The 17,614-nt window shown below is 43.7% G+C and overlaps 1 protein-coding gene across 6 annotated transcripts in view; it reads left to right on the top strand.

Annotated features, from left to right (window-relative positions):
- The window catches only part of NAA16 (N-alpha-acetyltransferase 16, NatA auxiliary subunit), a 101,195-nt gene that overhangs the window by 32,728 nt on the left and 50,853 nt on the right, over positions 1-17,614 (top strand). For 5 of the 6 annotated variants that reach the window (XR_010597774.1, XR_010597776.1, XR_010597775.1 and 2 more), the window contains exons 4-7: positions 8,352-8,509; positions 11,238-11,372; positions 13,237-13,390; positions 15,156-15,275. Coding sequence is in view for 2 of the 6 variants with exons in the window: in XM_005301479.5 (XP_005301536.1) it covers positions 8,352-8,509; positions 11,238-11,372; positions 13,237-13,390; positions 15,156-15,275 (567 nt within the window). In the remaining 4 variants the exon portion in view is untranslated. The remainder of the gene's footprint in view (positions 1-8,351; positions 8,510-11,237; positions 11,373-13,236; positions 13,391-15,155; positions 15,276-17,614) is intronic. The other variant, XM_065581162.1, reaches the window with a different exon arrangement.

The following is a 17,614-nucleotide window of genomic DNA, read 5'->3' on the forward strand; positions in this document are numbered from 1 at the left end:
ATAAAATCATCAGTGCATTCTTTTAAAGGGTCATTTGCTTGTATGGTACAAGAAATCAGGATTTGGTCAATTTTTCAATGCTACAGCAAAAGTAGACCGTACTATAAAGTAGTGGTGGTTAGAATTTGACTAGATGGATGCACGTAACAATGAAACCTTGGGAGACAACGTTCTTCATGGTGAGCAAAATCTTTTTAACTGCCATAGAGTTTTAAGAATACCAGCTATCTTCTGTTTTATAGCTTGTCCACACAGACATAATGTATGGTAAGCTGGGATGTGACTGTACGGCGCACTAGCGTGATGTGCAGTGAAAGTTCTGTAGTGCGCTTTCATGTACAATGTGGAACTTTTAGGGCCTTGCAGGTTACTCTTTAGTGAGCTGTACGTTCACACTCTGGCTTGACATACACGAAGTCTCTGTGTGGACAAGCTCTACCTTGTTACAGCTTCTGCATTTATTTAGATCTGTTCAGTGCTCTATCTCGGGCTTTGATATAAACAAAAGTTGATAACAGAATAAGCCTAACCAAGCTTTTGTCCAAAGATCATAAATAAAAACCAGAAAATTGTCTACCCAAACCAATTTTCCCCCTTCCCTATCCTAAGGGAAATCCATTTTTCACTGAAATAGGGAAATGTTATCCATAGTCACTCTCAGTTGCACTGAATTTCTTCAGGCAATCTCATTATTTTTATAAACAAAACTAAGACATGAGTCTTGTTTGGCTGGCATTGTATGCTACCTTTTTTTACCTATCCCTGCACTTTTCAACCCTCAAAGAATAAATAACCAATACACCTCTACCCCGATATAACACGGCCCGATATAACACAAATTCGGATATAATGCGGTAAAGCAGTGCTCCGGGGGGGCAGGGCTGCGCACTCCGGTGGATCAAAGCAAGTTTGATATACCTATAACGCGGTAAGATTTTTGGCTTCCAAGGACAGCGTTATATGGAGGCAGAGGTGTAGATTTGTCCTTTTTATTCCACTAATCATTTGTTGTAGCATGAAATAAAAATATGTAATTTAAAAAACTTTTCAGTTGTATTTCTTTCAGTGTATACGTGCCATCCTGGAAATGAAATTGAGATAGATAGATATATAGATAAAAAAAAAATTAAGAGTTGAAAAATTCTAACGGAGCTTTAGTTTAAGTTTTCCCTCTCCCCACAACTCTCACTTGGTTCAGAATTTTCATTCCTTGATCTTGCATTCCCCAATCTAAAGAGTTTTTGGTTCCTAAACACAGTGAGATTAAATTGGGGTGAGAGCAGTAACAACCACATATACTGTTGGTTACTTGCCATCTTGCCTAACCACCACTGTTAATTTGAACTGACAGAAGTTTTGATTACAGGCAGAGTTGCCCATAAGTTACTGCACTTCTCTAGCATTTCTGCTCTTCAACCTACTCTATAAAAATTTTGCTTTTGGTATCAATTTCCATGAATTCCTCTCCTTGACTTTCAGTCAAGTCTTTAATTTGTTTATTTCATGGACTTTGCTGCCTCAGTTTCCATTGCCTCAGATGTGTCAGTAGGGCTTGGGTTCCTAAAATCTCCGGTTTCATTGCCTGTTAGGCATCAATGTTAGTTTTTGCCTCTACCTCTTTATTCAGAACTTCAGAGGTCATCCACTGCTTCAGCCCCTCAGAAGGAAGAAAGCAGCTCTGTTCAGCAGAGTTGCTTAATTTCAGCTGCTGGGAAGTCAAGGGAGCAGGGTAATGGCTATTGAGCATGTGAGAGCTCTGTAGTTCTTCTGTTGCAAATACATTGCTACTGCAGTAACTCTGTGGCAGGATCTAACTCTTTCCTGGGTTTCTAGAAATTTAAATTGACACCAATCCAAGAATCTAAGAGCCAGATCTGAGCACTGCCTCAGCCATTGAACCCCAGACAGAGTAGGATTGTCATGTGCTTGTACCCTATGTTGGAGTAGCTTACTGAGAGCATGGCAGATGCCCCATATTGTTACAACAGTCTTAAGGCAGTTGAATGGATTCTCCCCAAGTAATCACTCGTAGAGTTCCCAATATCTTTCCCTATTGTACAAAAAGACCAATGGTCATGACCAGTGATGAGCTGCCAAAAATCTTAACCGATTCCCTATAAAAAGTTCTGATTTAAGGGATGTGCCACAGTATGTATTTTTTGGTACCTTTCTCCTTCAGAAGTGGCAATGCATTGAGTCATTGGGAGTCCTACTTAACGATAAAAAATATGTCCGTATTTTCCCTGGAGGAATTTTAAAAATTCCTCCCGGACGGCGATTTAAGAACCAAAAAGCCTGCCATGTCCGGGAAAATACAGATGGTAACCCTACCTAAAGTTCTTTTTTTAAAAAGATGGGCCTGAACTAGAAATGAGCTCCATTTCACATGTGTGGGTCCCCACCATTCCCTGGGGGTGTGCTAGGGTGACCAGATGTCCTGATTTTATAGGGACAGCCCTGATTTCTGGGTCTTTTTCTTATATAAGCTCCTATTACCCCCCCCACCCCCTCCCGATTTTTCACACTTGCTGTCTGGTCCCTAGAGTGTGCACATGTGTGGGTCCCAGCTGCTCTCTGCCCCCCTCATTGAAGCAGGTGTGCAAGGTTACTGCCCTGGGAACTGCAGGGGACCTGGGGCCGGCTGCAGACAGGGGCGTGGGGCAGGGCTGGCTGGAGACAAGGGGGTGTGGGGCTGTCTGGAGATGGGTATGTGAGGCTGGCTGGCTTCGAGCAGGCCGCAGGGGTTGGCTGCGGGCAGGGAGTGCGGGACTGGTGCGGGCAGGGCAGGGGGTGCAGCAGGGGCTGGCTGCAGGCAGGGTGGCAGGTACTCCCAGGGAGAGCAGCTCGGAGCAGCCCAGGCCCAGCAGAGCAGCCAGGGACCCACCAGGCAGCAGCGGGAGCCCCAGGGCCAGGGTTTGGGGGAGCAGCAGCAGCAACATGGCCCCTGCAGCGCCCCCGGTGGCGGAATTGCATCACTTCCCGGCAGGAGCCCATCAAAGCTGCAGCACCCCCTCGCAGGGAAGTGGGTTAACAACCGGTTCTAAAACTGCTTCAAAATTTAACAACCGGTTCGCGCGAACTGGTGTGAACTGACTCCAGCTCACCACTGGTCATGACTAGGGTGAAGACTAGAATTATGAAAGTTATTGTGCACAGAACCCTAAGATCTCCTGTTGGACTTGATTTAACAAAGGATTTACCAATCCATGTCTGAGTCCTTCATTTGTTTGTTTGTTTCATAGCCAAGGAGCAAGGTAAGCACAATCAGATGCCCTTTTAGATAGGAGATGCAAGAAAGGGAACAGGCTGGCTCAGGAGGTGAATGTTGCCTGGAGGTCTGCTTTCCCTGTGTTTTCCTAGGACCATTGAAAGCTTGAGGGAGGACCCATCCTTCATCGGAGAAATTCCTTGGGGAGTAGGGAAGCCCTTTCTCTGTAAGGCAAAGGGGATATTAAAGTTAACTTGCATTCATGTGAGCCCACATCCTGGCCCTTGGGCTTATCTAGAGAGCGAAGGGAAAGGGTCTACTTAAAAATCTGGTTTGTGTGTCAGTAGCTGGTTTCAAGGAGATGCTATATACTGCTCCTCCCCCACCTGCACTGGTTAAGGTTCCCTTGCCCATAGCAGCTGCTGAAAGGTCTCAAGCCCCCTTTCAGCAAAGGTGTGTTTTGTTTTGTTTCCTTCGTTTTAAAGGGCAGTTTTGAAGGGTTATGGAATGTGTAGCTAGTTACATTAGTCTTCTGTGACTTCATTGCTTGAGGAAGAGTAGGGAGATCCTTACCCCAGTTGCCCCATCACTTTGAGCATATGGTCCCCCTGAACGTTGTTCATTCAGATGACAAAATACACTTTGTGAGCAAAAAAGGGAAGGGATCCAGAACGTTCCGGATCAGAAAAACATGAGAGCTCTTACCCGTTCTGAATCTTGCATCTAAATCAATAGCTAGGCAAAAAAGTTCAAGATTTTCAGTCTGAGAACAAACGTCTCTTACAGAGAAGGTGACACGTTATGTTGAAACCACAGTGGTTCATGATAAACTGCTCAAAGCCCCATCTTGTTGCTAGCACACCATTGGAGTACGTTGAGCTGAATTGTGTCTAGAAGGGCTCTAATCTTCTCGCTATTGCATACAAACCAAGACATCACCAGTCTGGCAGGTAGGATATTCTGTGACTGTCTGGTGACAGCTTGTACTGTTATAAATCCTGGGTCTCATAGTACCTGTGGCATATCTATACAGTTTTGTCTGAGTCAGTTTGAGTGAATTTTGAGGTACCAATAGAAGAAAGCGCAGTATAGGGGATTTCTGTCTCTGAACTGCTGCCAGGCCAGAGAAGCCAGGAGGTCCTGTCAACCATTGCCAATTGGACTTTCATATGCCACCACTCAAACTGTAGTTAGTATTAGGGTGACCAGACGTCCCGATATCAAGCAGTTTCTCCCGCGTCCTGACCGAAGTACGGTCGGGACGCCATTTGTCCCGATATTTTGTTTTGGGCGTGTTTTTCTCCCCCCACCCCCCCCCCACCCCTTGTTGCTTAGGCAGGGGGAGCCCCTTTTCAATTGTTACATTCACCCGGCACGTCCGGGTCTCGGCGGCACTTCGGCGATGGGTCCTTCAGTTGGCGGCAGGTACTTTCTTCTTTGGCAGCAAGGTTTATTACCCGCCGCCGGAATGCTGCCGAAGACCGTCAGCGACTGAAGGACCCTCCACCGAAGTGCCACTGAAGACTCGGACGGGTGAGTGTAACAATTGAAAAGGCGCTCCCCCTGCGGCGGTCCCGATATTTTGGAATTCTCATCTGGTCACTCTAGTTAGTATGCATGCATGTAAATTTGGATGGGGAGCCTGCATTCAGGGATTCCATACCCAGAACTCTTGGCCTCCCCAAGACTAGCAGCTGCATCATCAATGGTTGTAGAGGTGAATGGTAGTCCTGTGTGCACTAAGGACTTTCAGAGATGTGGTATCCCAAAGGATTGTCCGTTTGAATCAGAATCATTTGGTTGTATCCTTCATAAATAGGAGGTATTAGGTTGTGCTTCCTGTGTCAGGAAGGGTGGGAGTGGACTTTTTCCTATGTGATATGATGTTCCTGGTGGTCATGTACTTGGCAGAACACCACAATTACAGATTATATTGATCTGTGATAGATCCTCACAAGTGGTCTCTGAATTAAGGACTTATCTGGTGGAGAACATCAAAGGTGAATATATTCCCCACTTACATCATGGTAGTGACTTTTCATTGTAGAATGAGTGAGCTTCCGGTCTAGTGTCTGACCTACTTCATGCCAAGTTAGCCAAGATTTGTGTGTCTGATTTGTGATAGAGTTCCACTTCTAAGAGCCTGTTCTGCCAACAGTCTTCCAACACTTATGTACTCATTTCAGTGAGGCTGTTCTTAGTGTACTTTATCTTAATACACCTGTACCCCGATATAACGCAACCCGATATAACACTAATTCGGATATAACGCGGTAAAGCAGCGCTCCGGCAGATCAAAGCAAGTTTGATATACCGCGGTTTCACCTATAACGCGGTAAGATTTTTTGCTCCTGAGAACAGCGTTATATCGGGGTAGAGGTGTAATTCTCTTAAGGTTCTGCTTGGAGCAGATTGCTTAGATCAATGTGATTATACTAAGAGGACCATGTTTTGTATTTTGCCTGATTGTGTATTTTGCATTGTTATGATCTGACTGGCCATGTAGTGCTCATTCAATCTGAGGAAGGGTGGCTCAAATCTGGGGTTTCCATTTTACTCAAAGCGCTGTGTTGCTTGGATTCTTCTTTCGTGCAAGAATCCAACTTTGGGTTCTTAGTTCTGCAGAACCTGTTTCTGAAGTACAGGGGAGTCCTCTGCTCTGCCTCTCCAGCCCCCACCTACTGGTTTTGCCTCTTACTTAGGTTAGAGAAATTTAAGTTTTTCTGTTTTGGACTCTTTCTACAGGCTTTTAAGTATTTAAGACTATTTTCTGTGGGATGTATTACACTGTTAACCCCAGCAAGTAAAAAGAGTAAGGAGGTTATGTTTGTACTTTGTCCTGGGACATCACAGGAACTTCTTTCTTTGGGAGTTGATTCCCAGAGAATGTGAAATTACTTACCTTGTAATTCTGTTTCTCTGAATATATTCTGGCAAGATGCTTGTTCACCCTCCCTCTTCAGCATCAGAGTTTGTACAGGGTATTTATTTTTTACACTTAGTTGTATTCTACCATTGTAAGGCATTTTTCAATCTTTGTTTTGTGTGATGAGCTAACTTTTTTTTTTTGGGCGGGGGTGGGGGGGAACAGTTACTTCCCACTCAAAGAAAATTAGCCAGAATTCAGAGAACTCCCACCCCTTCACAAGCAGTAGTCTGTCCTCCTCCACAAGCCATTTGTGACACCTTTTGCAATCAACAAAATGGTTACATAAAGGTACTGCTACCTCAATCCCACAATACTTTGAACCACAAAGGATTGTGGGATATGGTGTTCATGAGGCAATTTTTGAGTTGTAGACCAAAATAGTTGAGAATTACTAATTTAGAGGATGCTATATCAATGAGCAGTGTCAACTTGAGAGTTCTAAAGAATTAACAGTTTGACAAGGTTTGTTCCTTTATTTGCTAGGATTGTGAAGTTAATGACTGAAGTGATCATACCAGATTATGTAATTGGATTTTTTTAAGATTATTTCATAGTATCATGCCTACAGTTCAAAGATTTTCACAGGATAAGAGAGGAAGGGGCACTTAAGGGAGAAAAATGCAAATCCTCACTCAAGATCACTGATGTCTCAAAGCTAGAAGAAACCTGAGGTACTACAGTGCTGACAGTCAGAGTTGGTCAGCTGGAGATGCACACATATTGAAAGATTTCTTCGTTGAATAAACTATACCGCTTTCTTATTTAAGACAGTTTTGACTTGATATGATTATCTCTTATTTTTAGTAAAACTGTTAACTTTAGGTCAGGGGTTCTCAAACTGGGGGTCTCAAGGCGTCGCAAGGTTATTAGATGGGGAGGTCATGAGCTGTCAGCTTCCACCCCAACCTCCACTTTGCCTCCAGCATTTATAATGGTGTTAAATATATTTTTAAAAGTGTTTTTAATTTATAAGGGGGTGTCAAGGCTGCTTCCCCACTTTGAACTTTAGGGTACAAATGTGGGGGCCTGCATGAAAACTTCTAAGCTTAACTACTAGCTTAGATCTGGTCCGCTGCCACCACTCCCAAAATGCTAATTCGCTTCCCTGGGTAGCCTTGAGAGACTCTTCACCAATTCCCTGGTGAATACAGATCCAAACCTCTTGGATCTTAAAACAAGGAAAAATTAACCATCCCCCTCCTTTCTCCCACCAACTCCTGGTGGATCAAGATCCAACCCCCCTGGTTCTAAAAACAAGGAAAAAATCAATCAGGTTATTAAAAAGAAGGCTTTTAATTAAAGAAAAAGGTAAAAATCTCTGTAAAATCAGGACGGAAAATAACTTTACAGGGTAATCAAACTTAAAGAGCCCAGAGGAATCCCCTCTAGCCTTAGGTTCAAAGTTACAGCAAACAGAGATGAAACACTCTAGCAAAAAGGTACATTTACAAGTTGAGAAAACAAAGATAAAAACTAACACGCCTTGCCTGGCTGTTTACTTACAAGTTGGAAATATGAGAGACTTGTTCAGGAAGATTTGGAAAGCCTGGATTGATGTCTGGTCCCTCTCAGTCCCAAGAGCGAACAACCCCCCAAACAAAGAGCACAAACAAAAGCCTTCCCCCCCACCAAGATTTGAAAGTATCTTGTCCCCTTATTGGTCCTTTGGGTCAGATGTCAGCCAGGTTACCTGAGCTTCTTAACCCTTTACAGGTAAAAGGATTTTGGAGTCTCTGGCCAGGAGGGATTTTATAGTATTGTACACAGGAGGGCTGTTACCCTTCCCTTTATAGTTATGACAGGGGGGTCCCACATAGAGGCTTGCTATGTGAAAGGGGTCACCAGTACAAAAGTTTGAGAACCACTGCTTTAGGTTATTTGGCTCTTAAACTGTTACAGTGTAATTTACTGCAGTTTTCTTGGAGTTAAAAAATCTCCTGACCTGTAGCCTTCCTTCAGAAGTACAAGACAGTGGCTTGCCCATCCTCAGCATTCCAATTAAGGTTGTAAATACACACTAAATAACCCTGCTGGCAATAAAGGAGGACAAGAAAATGTATAGCATAAAGATTGAGAAGAGTAAGCAAACCTAAATAGCATGGAAGATTCTCAGAGAGAAAGAGAAATCTAGTTTCTTGGTCAGTATAATACATAGGCAATGTAATTACCTTCAGAAAAATGTGAATGCCTGTCACTTTCCTTAACCTGTATTAGGTTGGCATGTGTACGGACTCTTGCAGCGTTCTGATAAGAAATATGATGAAGCTATTAAATGTTATCGAAATGCTCTCAAATTAGATAAAGACAATCTACAGATCCTAAGAGATCTTTCATTGTTGCAGATCCAAATGAGAGATCTAGAAGGATACAGAGTAAGTATTTTATTTACATTTGTATGTTTTAAAACTACTAATTTTTAGTTTTTGTTTCTGGTAAGCTTAACTCAAAAGTAACAAGTCATTTGAGCTGCTGTCTGGAAAGACTGAGAACAGTGAACTACAGCAGTGGTGCATTTGATGTATTGAGTTCATATGGAGGATGCCAGCCATGCTACTGTTACTCCATATTAGCTGATCCACAGAGCCATCTGTGCTTCTCAATTGCCAGACATATTCTAAACTAATGTTCACCAATTCACTCATGTGTACATTAGTTTTTTCTTAATACTGTGCACCCATTTCACACCTTACATTTTCAAAGCCTTATAAGAACATGAACTGCTTACCTCAACTTGTGGATGATGCCTACCTTCTCACCCTCCACATTACACCTGTTTTTAATGTATTTGAGGATTATTGGGATACTTTTTTAAGATGACCGGTAGCCACTCATCCTTTTAATCCATCCTGGGCAGAGGAAGGATTTAGGACTGTTTGCTTCTCTGTTCAGAAGAGCCAATTTTCACATAAGTACTAATGCTGTCCTTGACTTCCCATGTGCTGATCCCAGGTCTTCTGAAACCTTCATTCATCACTAGCTCTGGCTGCAAGATCTATTAGGAAGCACTGTATATTAAAGGCAGATGCTGCTTTGTTTCCTCTTCACCTGCATAGAGCATAGAAGAGACTATTCAGTATTGATCTTTAATACCAAGACCTCAGTTAATCTCATTATAAAAATTGCCAGAGGAAAGAGTGGAACTAGGTGGTGAAAAGGCCCAAGGAAGAAATGGGGAGATATGAAAATGAAAACACTGTAATTTTATTTCAGAAAAATTGACAGGTCGTCTTCTGATGTCCCTATGGGTGCTCCACTGTCATGCTGTAGCGCCCTCTGCGCCTCGGATTGGAGATCTTAATCAGCAAGGCCCACCGGATTGAACGTGCGCTCTTCCCCCCCCCTCTCGCACTGTGAGTGGGACGTATATGTAGCGCTTTGCGGTACGACTGCCCCCCAGTTCCTTCTCTACTGCCTTTGATCTGGGACAGAATCCGCAGCAGAGCCACCACAGTGTATTCACTATCTGGGAGAGGGACACGTTCCACAAAAGTGTTTTCACTGCCATGGCTTGACTGCTAGGGCCAGAAAAGACCAGGATGTTTGGTTGTGACTTCTCCTCATGGAGAAATCACTGCATCCAGCATCAGACCCAGGCCTGGACTCTTCCAGCTTTCACCCTCAGCCAGGTCATCTGCCGATCACTGCAGTCCCATAAGAGAAAGTTGTCCCTCTCTCACTCTGATGAGAAGAAACGAGCTCCCTCCTCATATTCTGAGGCACAGCTTCTCTTCCCCCCCCCCCCCCCCCCCCCCCGAACACCATCCCTTGTGAGGTCAGTTGCCTCAACATCCTCTGACAGGGGACATAGCTCCGGGTCCCATCCAAGTACTTCTGGTACTGGCATGAAACATCTGTCTAAGGACCTTAACTGGGCAGACCTACAGCCCTCTGCACAGTCTCTTGGTTCTGGAGACCGAGACAGACTGACTTCGGGAGCTATGGCACCGACACGACCATCGGCACCCATCAAGTTTTCAGCTCCACTTGCTGATTACTCCTGCATGTCTCCTTCGGCACAGAATCATGCTCCAGTACTGATGATGCTCCTTTCTCCACCACAGGAATCCAGACATCCTAAAGACCTGCTGGTATATGACATACCTGTGTCACCTCTGCTCAGACACAATCTCCCCCCACTTCCACCCTCCTCTCTGGACATTCCTCCCTTTCTCCTCCAAGGACAGCACCTCCCTTCCCCAGTGAGGAGGCGGAAGACGAGGAGTGGGGCTCCATCATGCCCTCTTATTTGAATCCCACACAATCTACTTCTTCTACATATCCTCAATATGTGCATTCCACACCCGGACCCAACCCTGGTATGGACCAGAGTGGATGCAACCCCACGTTCTGCTTCCCCCGCATTGGCTCTATTGGGATCCCTGGGCCACGTACACGGCTGTCATGCAGCAAAGCTGGAGACCTACATCTTTGCCTTCTCCATCAATCTCTTGCCCACCAGAGACTCCTCCCTTGGAATGAGGTGAGGAGGAAGAAGTTTCACCAACACTATATTTCTCCTCTTCTTCCCCTAATGAGGCTATCATGCCACCACCTACTACTGCTGATGACTTCAAACACTTCCAGGAATAATTCCTCTGGACTCCCTCCAGCCTTATTTCTTTTGGAAATTAATGAGCGGTTAAGACATGAACATGAGAACCTGGTAGTTCCCACGCTCATGGGTCTGTTTTGCTCAGAAAAAGGGAAACGTATTTTGTGTTCTTTGATTGTAAAAATCCAAATTCTTCTTCATCATGCAGATACTGGGTAAAACGTTCCAAAGTGCCTATGTGACTTAGGAGCCTGTCTTATTTTCTGAAGCAACTTAGGCAGTTAGGTGCCTCTTTTATCTTGATTTTAAAATAGATTTTAGGCTTTATGCCAGGAATGCTACCGTTAGTGTAAATCCCACTTTCCTATAACTCAAATGTAATACTGTTTATTGTTTACTTTGTTAGAATTGTATCTTGTTTTTTAAGAATGTCCAACTTCCAGTAATAATCAAGATTAAAATACTAGTAGTAATACACTATCACAGTTGTGATTCAGTGAGATATTTTAGAACCATCTTCATTGAAGTAACTTTCCTTTTTATTAAAGGAGACCAGGTATCAGCTACTTCAGCTGCGTCCAACACAACGGGCTTCATGGATTGGATATGCTATTGCATATCATTTGTTAAAAGATTATGATATGGCCTTAAAACTACTGGAAGAGTTTAGAAAAACTCAACAGGTAAGACATAAAGAAGCAGAATTTGAATAACTACAAATATTGAAGGGGGGAAATGGCTATTGTTTGTACAATTTTGTTTTTCATTTAGCATCTTGGGACCTATTTCAGCAGATAATTGCATCTATGAACCTTTTACTCTTGGGGGGGGGGGATTCTGCGGCAAAAAATTAAATTCTGCATATTTTATTTGTCAAAATAATGCAATATAATCACACCAGTTTCAATTGTTTTGGTAATTTATTTAAACTACAATACAGAAAAAAGTCACACTAGCTATTCAGCATTTCCTAAACACGTGAAACATGACCTACAAGCAAAGATTGAAAAAATTGGGTTTGTTGAGTCAGGAGGAGAAAAGACTTGGGGAGGGGTTTTCAAGTACATAAGAGGTTGTTATAAAGAGGAAGGTGATAAATTATTCTCTTTAACCACTGAGGACAGGGCAAGAAGTAGTGGCTTAAATTGCAGCAAGAGAGTTTTAGGTTAGACATTAGGAAAAACCTTCCTAATTGTAAGGATAGTAAAGCACTGGAACAAATTACCCATGGAGCTTATGGAATCTGTCATTGGAGGTTTTTAAGAGCAGGTTAGATAAATCTGTCAGAGATGGTCTACTTAGTCCTGCCTCAAGGCACGGGAGTGGGCTAGCTGACCTATTGAGGTCCCTTCCAGTCTTACTTTACTGATTTCTATATTTACCTTTTAGTTCCCCCTGCAGTTTGAACTGAAGACATTTTTCTTCGTGCCTTAAATGGTTGTATAGCTTTACTGAACGATGTTCAGTAGTTGCTGTGTTCCACCTTTTAAGGTTCTTGCATTTCATTAGTAGCTAACGAGGTTTGGGTACATAGTTTAAGAGCATTGTGATCTCCCAGCATGAAAGGGGTCTGACTTGAATGTTCCTGCTGAAAGGGAATCTCTCTGACTTGGCAAGTGCTGCTGCTGCTCCTGTGGGTGGGTGACTGTTTCATTGTAGCTATAGTAAATTTCCATGTATTCTGCAGTTGAGGTGGTAGTGGATCTCAAGGGGATAGCCTGCCTGAGAATTTATAGAGCACAACAGATTCAATCTTCCACTGCATGGCAAGGAGTGGTGGGGAGAGAGGAGATGGTGTGGATTTTTTTGTTTTGTTTTTAAGTGTAGGGGCCTACCAATTGATGGTCCATTTTGGTCAATTTCACGGTCATAGGATTTTAAAAATTGTAAATTTAATGATGTCAGATATTTAAATCTGAAATGTCATGGGGTTGTAACTGTAGGGGTCCTGATCTAACTGTGAAGGCAGAAGTGAAGAAGTAAGGGTGGCATGGTACGGTATTGCCCCCCTTACTTCCGCGCTGCTGCTGCTTGCAGGGCACTTCCTTTAGAGCTGGGTGCCTGGCCGGCAGCTGCTGCTCTCCAGCCACCCAGCTCTGAAGGCAGTGCAGAAATAAGGGTGGCAATACCACAACCCCCTACAATAACTTTGCCACAAAAAAAAACCCCACAACCTTCTTTTGGCTCAGGACCTCCAGTTTGAGAAACGCTGGTCTCCCTTGAGAAATCTGTAATAGGGTAAAAGTAAACGTAAGACCAAATTTCATGGGGGAGACCAGATGTCATGGTCTGTGATGCATTTTTCACGGCCATGAATTTGGTAGGCCCCTTCCTATACACTACCTCCTCTATAGTGGTAGGCATCCAGTGACCAGCTTCAGTTGATTTTGTCTTAACTAAATATTTGTGAGTTTTACATTTTAAATACATTGTGAGGTCTACATCTCAATGTCATCTGCTGACTGAATCTTAAAATGCCTTGTGTACAATTGCACACGGCCTAGTTACAAGTGGTATGGTGCATGCTAATTAACCTGTCTTTTACAGATTCCTCCTAATAAAATAGATTATGAATATAGTGAACTGATCCTATACCAGAACCAAGTGATGAGAGAGGCAGATCTATTTCAAGAGTCTTTAGAACATATAGAAACATATGAGAAGCAAATATGTGACAAGCTTGTTGTAGAAGAAATCAAAGGTAAAGCTTTGTTTTTTCTCTTCCTACTCACCTTGCCCCAAACTATAAGTATCTACTGGCTTTTAAATATCATGATATCAAAATGAGGGTTATATTTAAATAATTGTTTTATAGGTAAATTTATTAACATCAGATCTATAATTTGGTATTTTGTTAAGCTTCTTTGACAAAGTGGAGTGTTAGTGGGGTGACATTACTTTGATATGGAATGGAAATAAATTGGGAATGAAATAGCATTCCTTATTATTAGAGGGCCATTCACAGAAATAGAGTATATCTCAAAGACTGATCAGTAGTCTGTGTACAGTAGGTCAAAACTAGTAACCCACTCATCTTTACTTAGCCCTGCAAGTTAAGAAATGTAATGCCCTGTGTGTACAAAAATGTTGGTTTCCTGCTTGGAGCATCAGGTTGTGGTTTCTTTTTAAATGCATCAATGCCTTTTTTTATTATCATACAGTTTTTGCACAAAAAAAATAAATATTTATTGTTCAGTTAAAATTGATGCATTAGGGTTTTTTAAAAACTTGGACTGCTGAGGTTCTGAATATGTGCAACTATGTGACACAAACAGATTTCAAATATTCCTTAATTGACATCTATGCTGGGAATCTCTCTTAGGGCAATGTGCCTGTATTTAAAATATTTGGCAAGACATTTATCAAATTGCCTATATTAGTTGTGTCCAAATTGCCTTGAAAATATGTTCCCTGAGCTACGTTCTCCACAGTTTAAACCACTGTGGTGTTACTGATATGAGTTGGGAGCGCTCTGGGCATCCTGCAGCTGCTTTGCAGCAACCCCAGTGGCCACCTGCTGCCTCATTGGGAGGGAGGAGAAAGTAGTCCTGACTGTTCTATTGCCTGTTTCCCTACTTGATATGGGAATCCCAAGAACAGCAAGATAGGAGCTTGAGTGGCTGTGCCTGTCAAGGGGAGTACCTACAAAAAGATGAGTCCTTTACCAATAGCCCAGGTGGCTGCTCTAGCTTGTGCCAGCTGGCAACGGCTCCTTAGAGACCATCCCTCTGCTGGAGATAGCCCTGGTGCAGCACACACTTCTCCTCCCTGCCCCTGAAACGTGCCCTGCACCTGGAACTCTGGGGAAAGTGTAGGGAGCAAGCAGAGGATTTTGTGGGTAGTTTTCACTCCTTTTTTGCCACTTGAGCTGTGGAATGGGGCATATAATCTACCCCAAAGTGTGTGTTTGTAGCCCCTTAACCTTCTTGAAAGAACCTGTTTGGTCCTCACACTGAAAAGAGTGGACAACATTGGCATGAATACTGATATAAAATCCTATTGCAAGGTCTGTCCAAAAAGAAGTAGAGTGGAGGTTTCTGTGAGAACTTTAAATTTTCTGAATATGGGCCAGTAAATTTGTAAACTTAATGTTTCGTCAGTGTTGCTTGCATTGAATTTGAAATGCCTCCTTTGGCTAGCTAATACAAATCCACTAACTCTGGTCTTTTTTTTTATATCTGGATAGGTTAGTGTCATAAAACCAAAAAAAAAGGCATCTAAACAAAAATAACCTTATTTTTCAGAATTGCTGAATGCTCACAAATACCATTGAAGTCACTGTGAGGTAGAGTCGCTCAATGGGATTTCTGGGCTGGAAAACACCTCTGAAAATTAGCCACTTTTATTTTGCTAGATGCTTAAATATGGCTTATGGGATTAGTTTTAGGTACCCAATTTTGAAAATTTAGCCTCAAGCCATAAGTATACTTTCATTTAACTCACATTGTTTAACTGTATTGTTTTAGGAGAAATGTTGTTGAAGTTGGGAAGACTAAAAGAAGCTGGTGAAATATACAAAGAATTAATTGATCGGAATGCAGAAAACTGGTATTATTATGAAGGCTTGGAAAAGGCCCTACAACCCAGTAAGTAATGCAGCGATGTACTTAATTTCCTCCTTTGTATTTAAACAATTGGTGTCTGATAGAACGTTACAATTTGAAATTGGAACATCACAATTTAGCTGAAAAATATTTGTGTATCTTCTGAACTTGAACAATCTGTAGTCAGATTTACTCATTTAAAAATTAATTGAAAACATCTGTGCATGTAGTACCAACACTCACCCTTTCTTTAAAGGTCATGCTCGCTAGCCCAAGGAGAACTTTTCCCCTGCACGCACACTTTATAAAGGGAGTTGTCATCACTAGCTGATTCTCACAGTAATTTGTTTGGATCAAGTTACAGGACTGCCACTTTCCAGTTTGAGATTTCACTGGATAATAGCTTTTTAAAAAGGAACAGAAGTCTTTTTTTATTAAACTCACAGGCAGATTAAATATATTGTTTTAATTTCTCTTGGCTAGGACCCTCTAAAGCAGAGGTCTCAAACTCAATTTACCTTAGGGCCAGTGCCAGTCCTCACATCCTCCCAATGTCACTCATGGCCCCCAAAAACTCCGCCCCCCCCCCATCTGCCTAAGGCTCTGGGACGGAGTGTGGGTGGGGGAGGAGGTCTGGGGTAGGGGATTGGGGTGCAGCCTCTGGGAGGGAGTTTGAGTGCAGAAGGGATGAGAGGTTGGGCTCTGGGAGGGAGTTTTGGTGGGGGAGAGGGTCCGGGGTGCAGGTTCTGGGGTGGAGTTTGAGGACTGGGGGGATGGGGAGGGGGGGCAGGCTTTGGGAGGGAGTTTGGGAGCTGGAGGGGATGTGTGGGAAGGGGGTAGGGGTGCACGCTCTGGGAGGGGGTTGGGGGTGCGGCGCTTATCTGGGGCTCCACGGTGGGGCAGACCGGGGAGCCTCTGCGCGTTTCTGCCCCCCGGCGCTGCCTCTGCAGCATCCCACTGGCCACAGGGGCACTCAGGGCAGGGGAAGTGCGTGGAAGCACAGCCCCGCCCCCTGGGCCTCGGAGGGGCTGGCAGCCAATGGAGTGAGCAGGCAGATGCCACTCAGCTCTGCTGCGCTGCCGGGGCCCCTGAGAGGGAAGCGTCCGGGGGCGGCAGGTGGGGCCAAGGGAGAGACCCAGCCCCAAAACTGCTGGAGCCCTGTGGGCCACATTGGGGAGGCTTGTGGGCCGCAGATGGCCCGTGGGCTGGGAGTTTGAGACCCCTGCTCTAAAGGCATATCATTTTAGCAGGGACTAACTTTCCCGTGGAAGAGAAGAAAGTAGAAATAATTAAGGTTTTCCTAAAAGTTAAAGCTCACTCCTGGTACGGTTATTCTGGTCTTCCAGAAAAAAATAGCTAATAATTTTTGCGGTGTACAATACTGGAACAGCAGATACCTATGACCAAGAAATGGAATCAGAACTTCCCAAACGTTTTTCTTAAAACATAATTTTAAAAAAAGTTCCACAATTGAATAGAAAGCAGAAGGTTTTTTATTGGATTAATTCTGATAATATTATAAAACCACAGACATTACTCATAGATGTTGTAGTAGTAGTAGTAGTAGTAGTATGTTTTTAATGCAGTTTAGATTTTCCCATGTTTAAGTAAATAGTTGACACTAAAAAGGTGTCAAACTGTTAAAAGGTCTGCAAATAGGACTTGAGGTTGAGTGAAAGTTTGTAATTAAGTTGTTTAAACATATTTATAGACTAGGATTACTGGTGTGTATTTGTTACATTGTATCCATAGAACTGGTAGTTAATATTGCCTAAACCAGGGGTGGCCAATCTGAGCCTGAGAAGGAGCTAGAATTTACCAATGAACATTGCCAGAGAGCCACAGTAAAATGTCAGCAGCTGCACCTCCCGCCCCGCCTCGGCAGCCCCGCCAATCAGCGCCTCCCCACGCCTCCTGCCCGTTGCAATCAGCTGTTTTGCAGTACGCAGGAGGCTTTGATGGGGAGGGGAGAGGAGTGAAAGCATGGTAGGGGAAGGGGCGGGGGCCTTGGGGGAAGGGGTGGAGTGGTGGCAGGACCTGGGGCAGAGCAGAGGGTTGAGCAATGAGCACCCCACAGCACATTGGAAAGTTAGCATCTGTAGCTCTATCCTCGGAGTCAGTGCCTATGCAAGGAGCTGCATATTAACCTCTGAAGAGCCGCATGCAGCTCCGGAGCCACAGGTTGGCCACCCCGGCCTAAGCCAATGTTTCTCAAACTATTGACTATTGTGGGTCACACATGCAGCTCTCACATGGGCCACATCCACACAATATATATATATACTACCTGTATGGCCCTGAGGATGTCTCATGGGCGGCAGCTGTGTACTGATTGGGACGCAAGTGGGCTGAGAATCACTGACCTAAGCAATTAATCTAGT

The sequence above is a fragment of the Chrysemys picta genome, chromosome 1 (genome assembly GCF_011386835.1).
Source record: "Chrysemys picta bellii isolate R12L10 chromosome 1, ASM1138683v2, whole genome shotgun sequence".
Taxonomy (NCBI): Eukaryota; Metazoa; Chordata; order Testudines; family Emydidae; genus Chrysemys; species Chrysemys picta.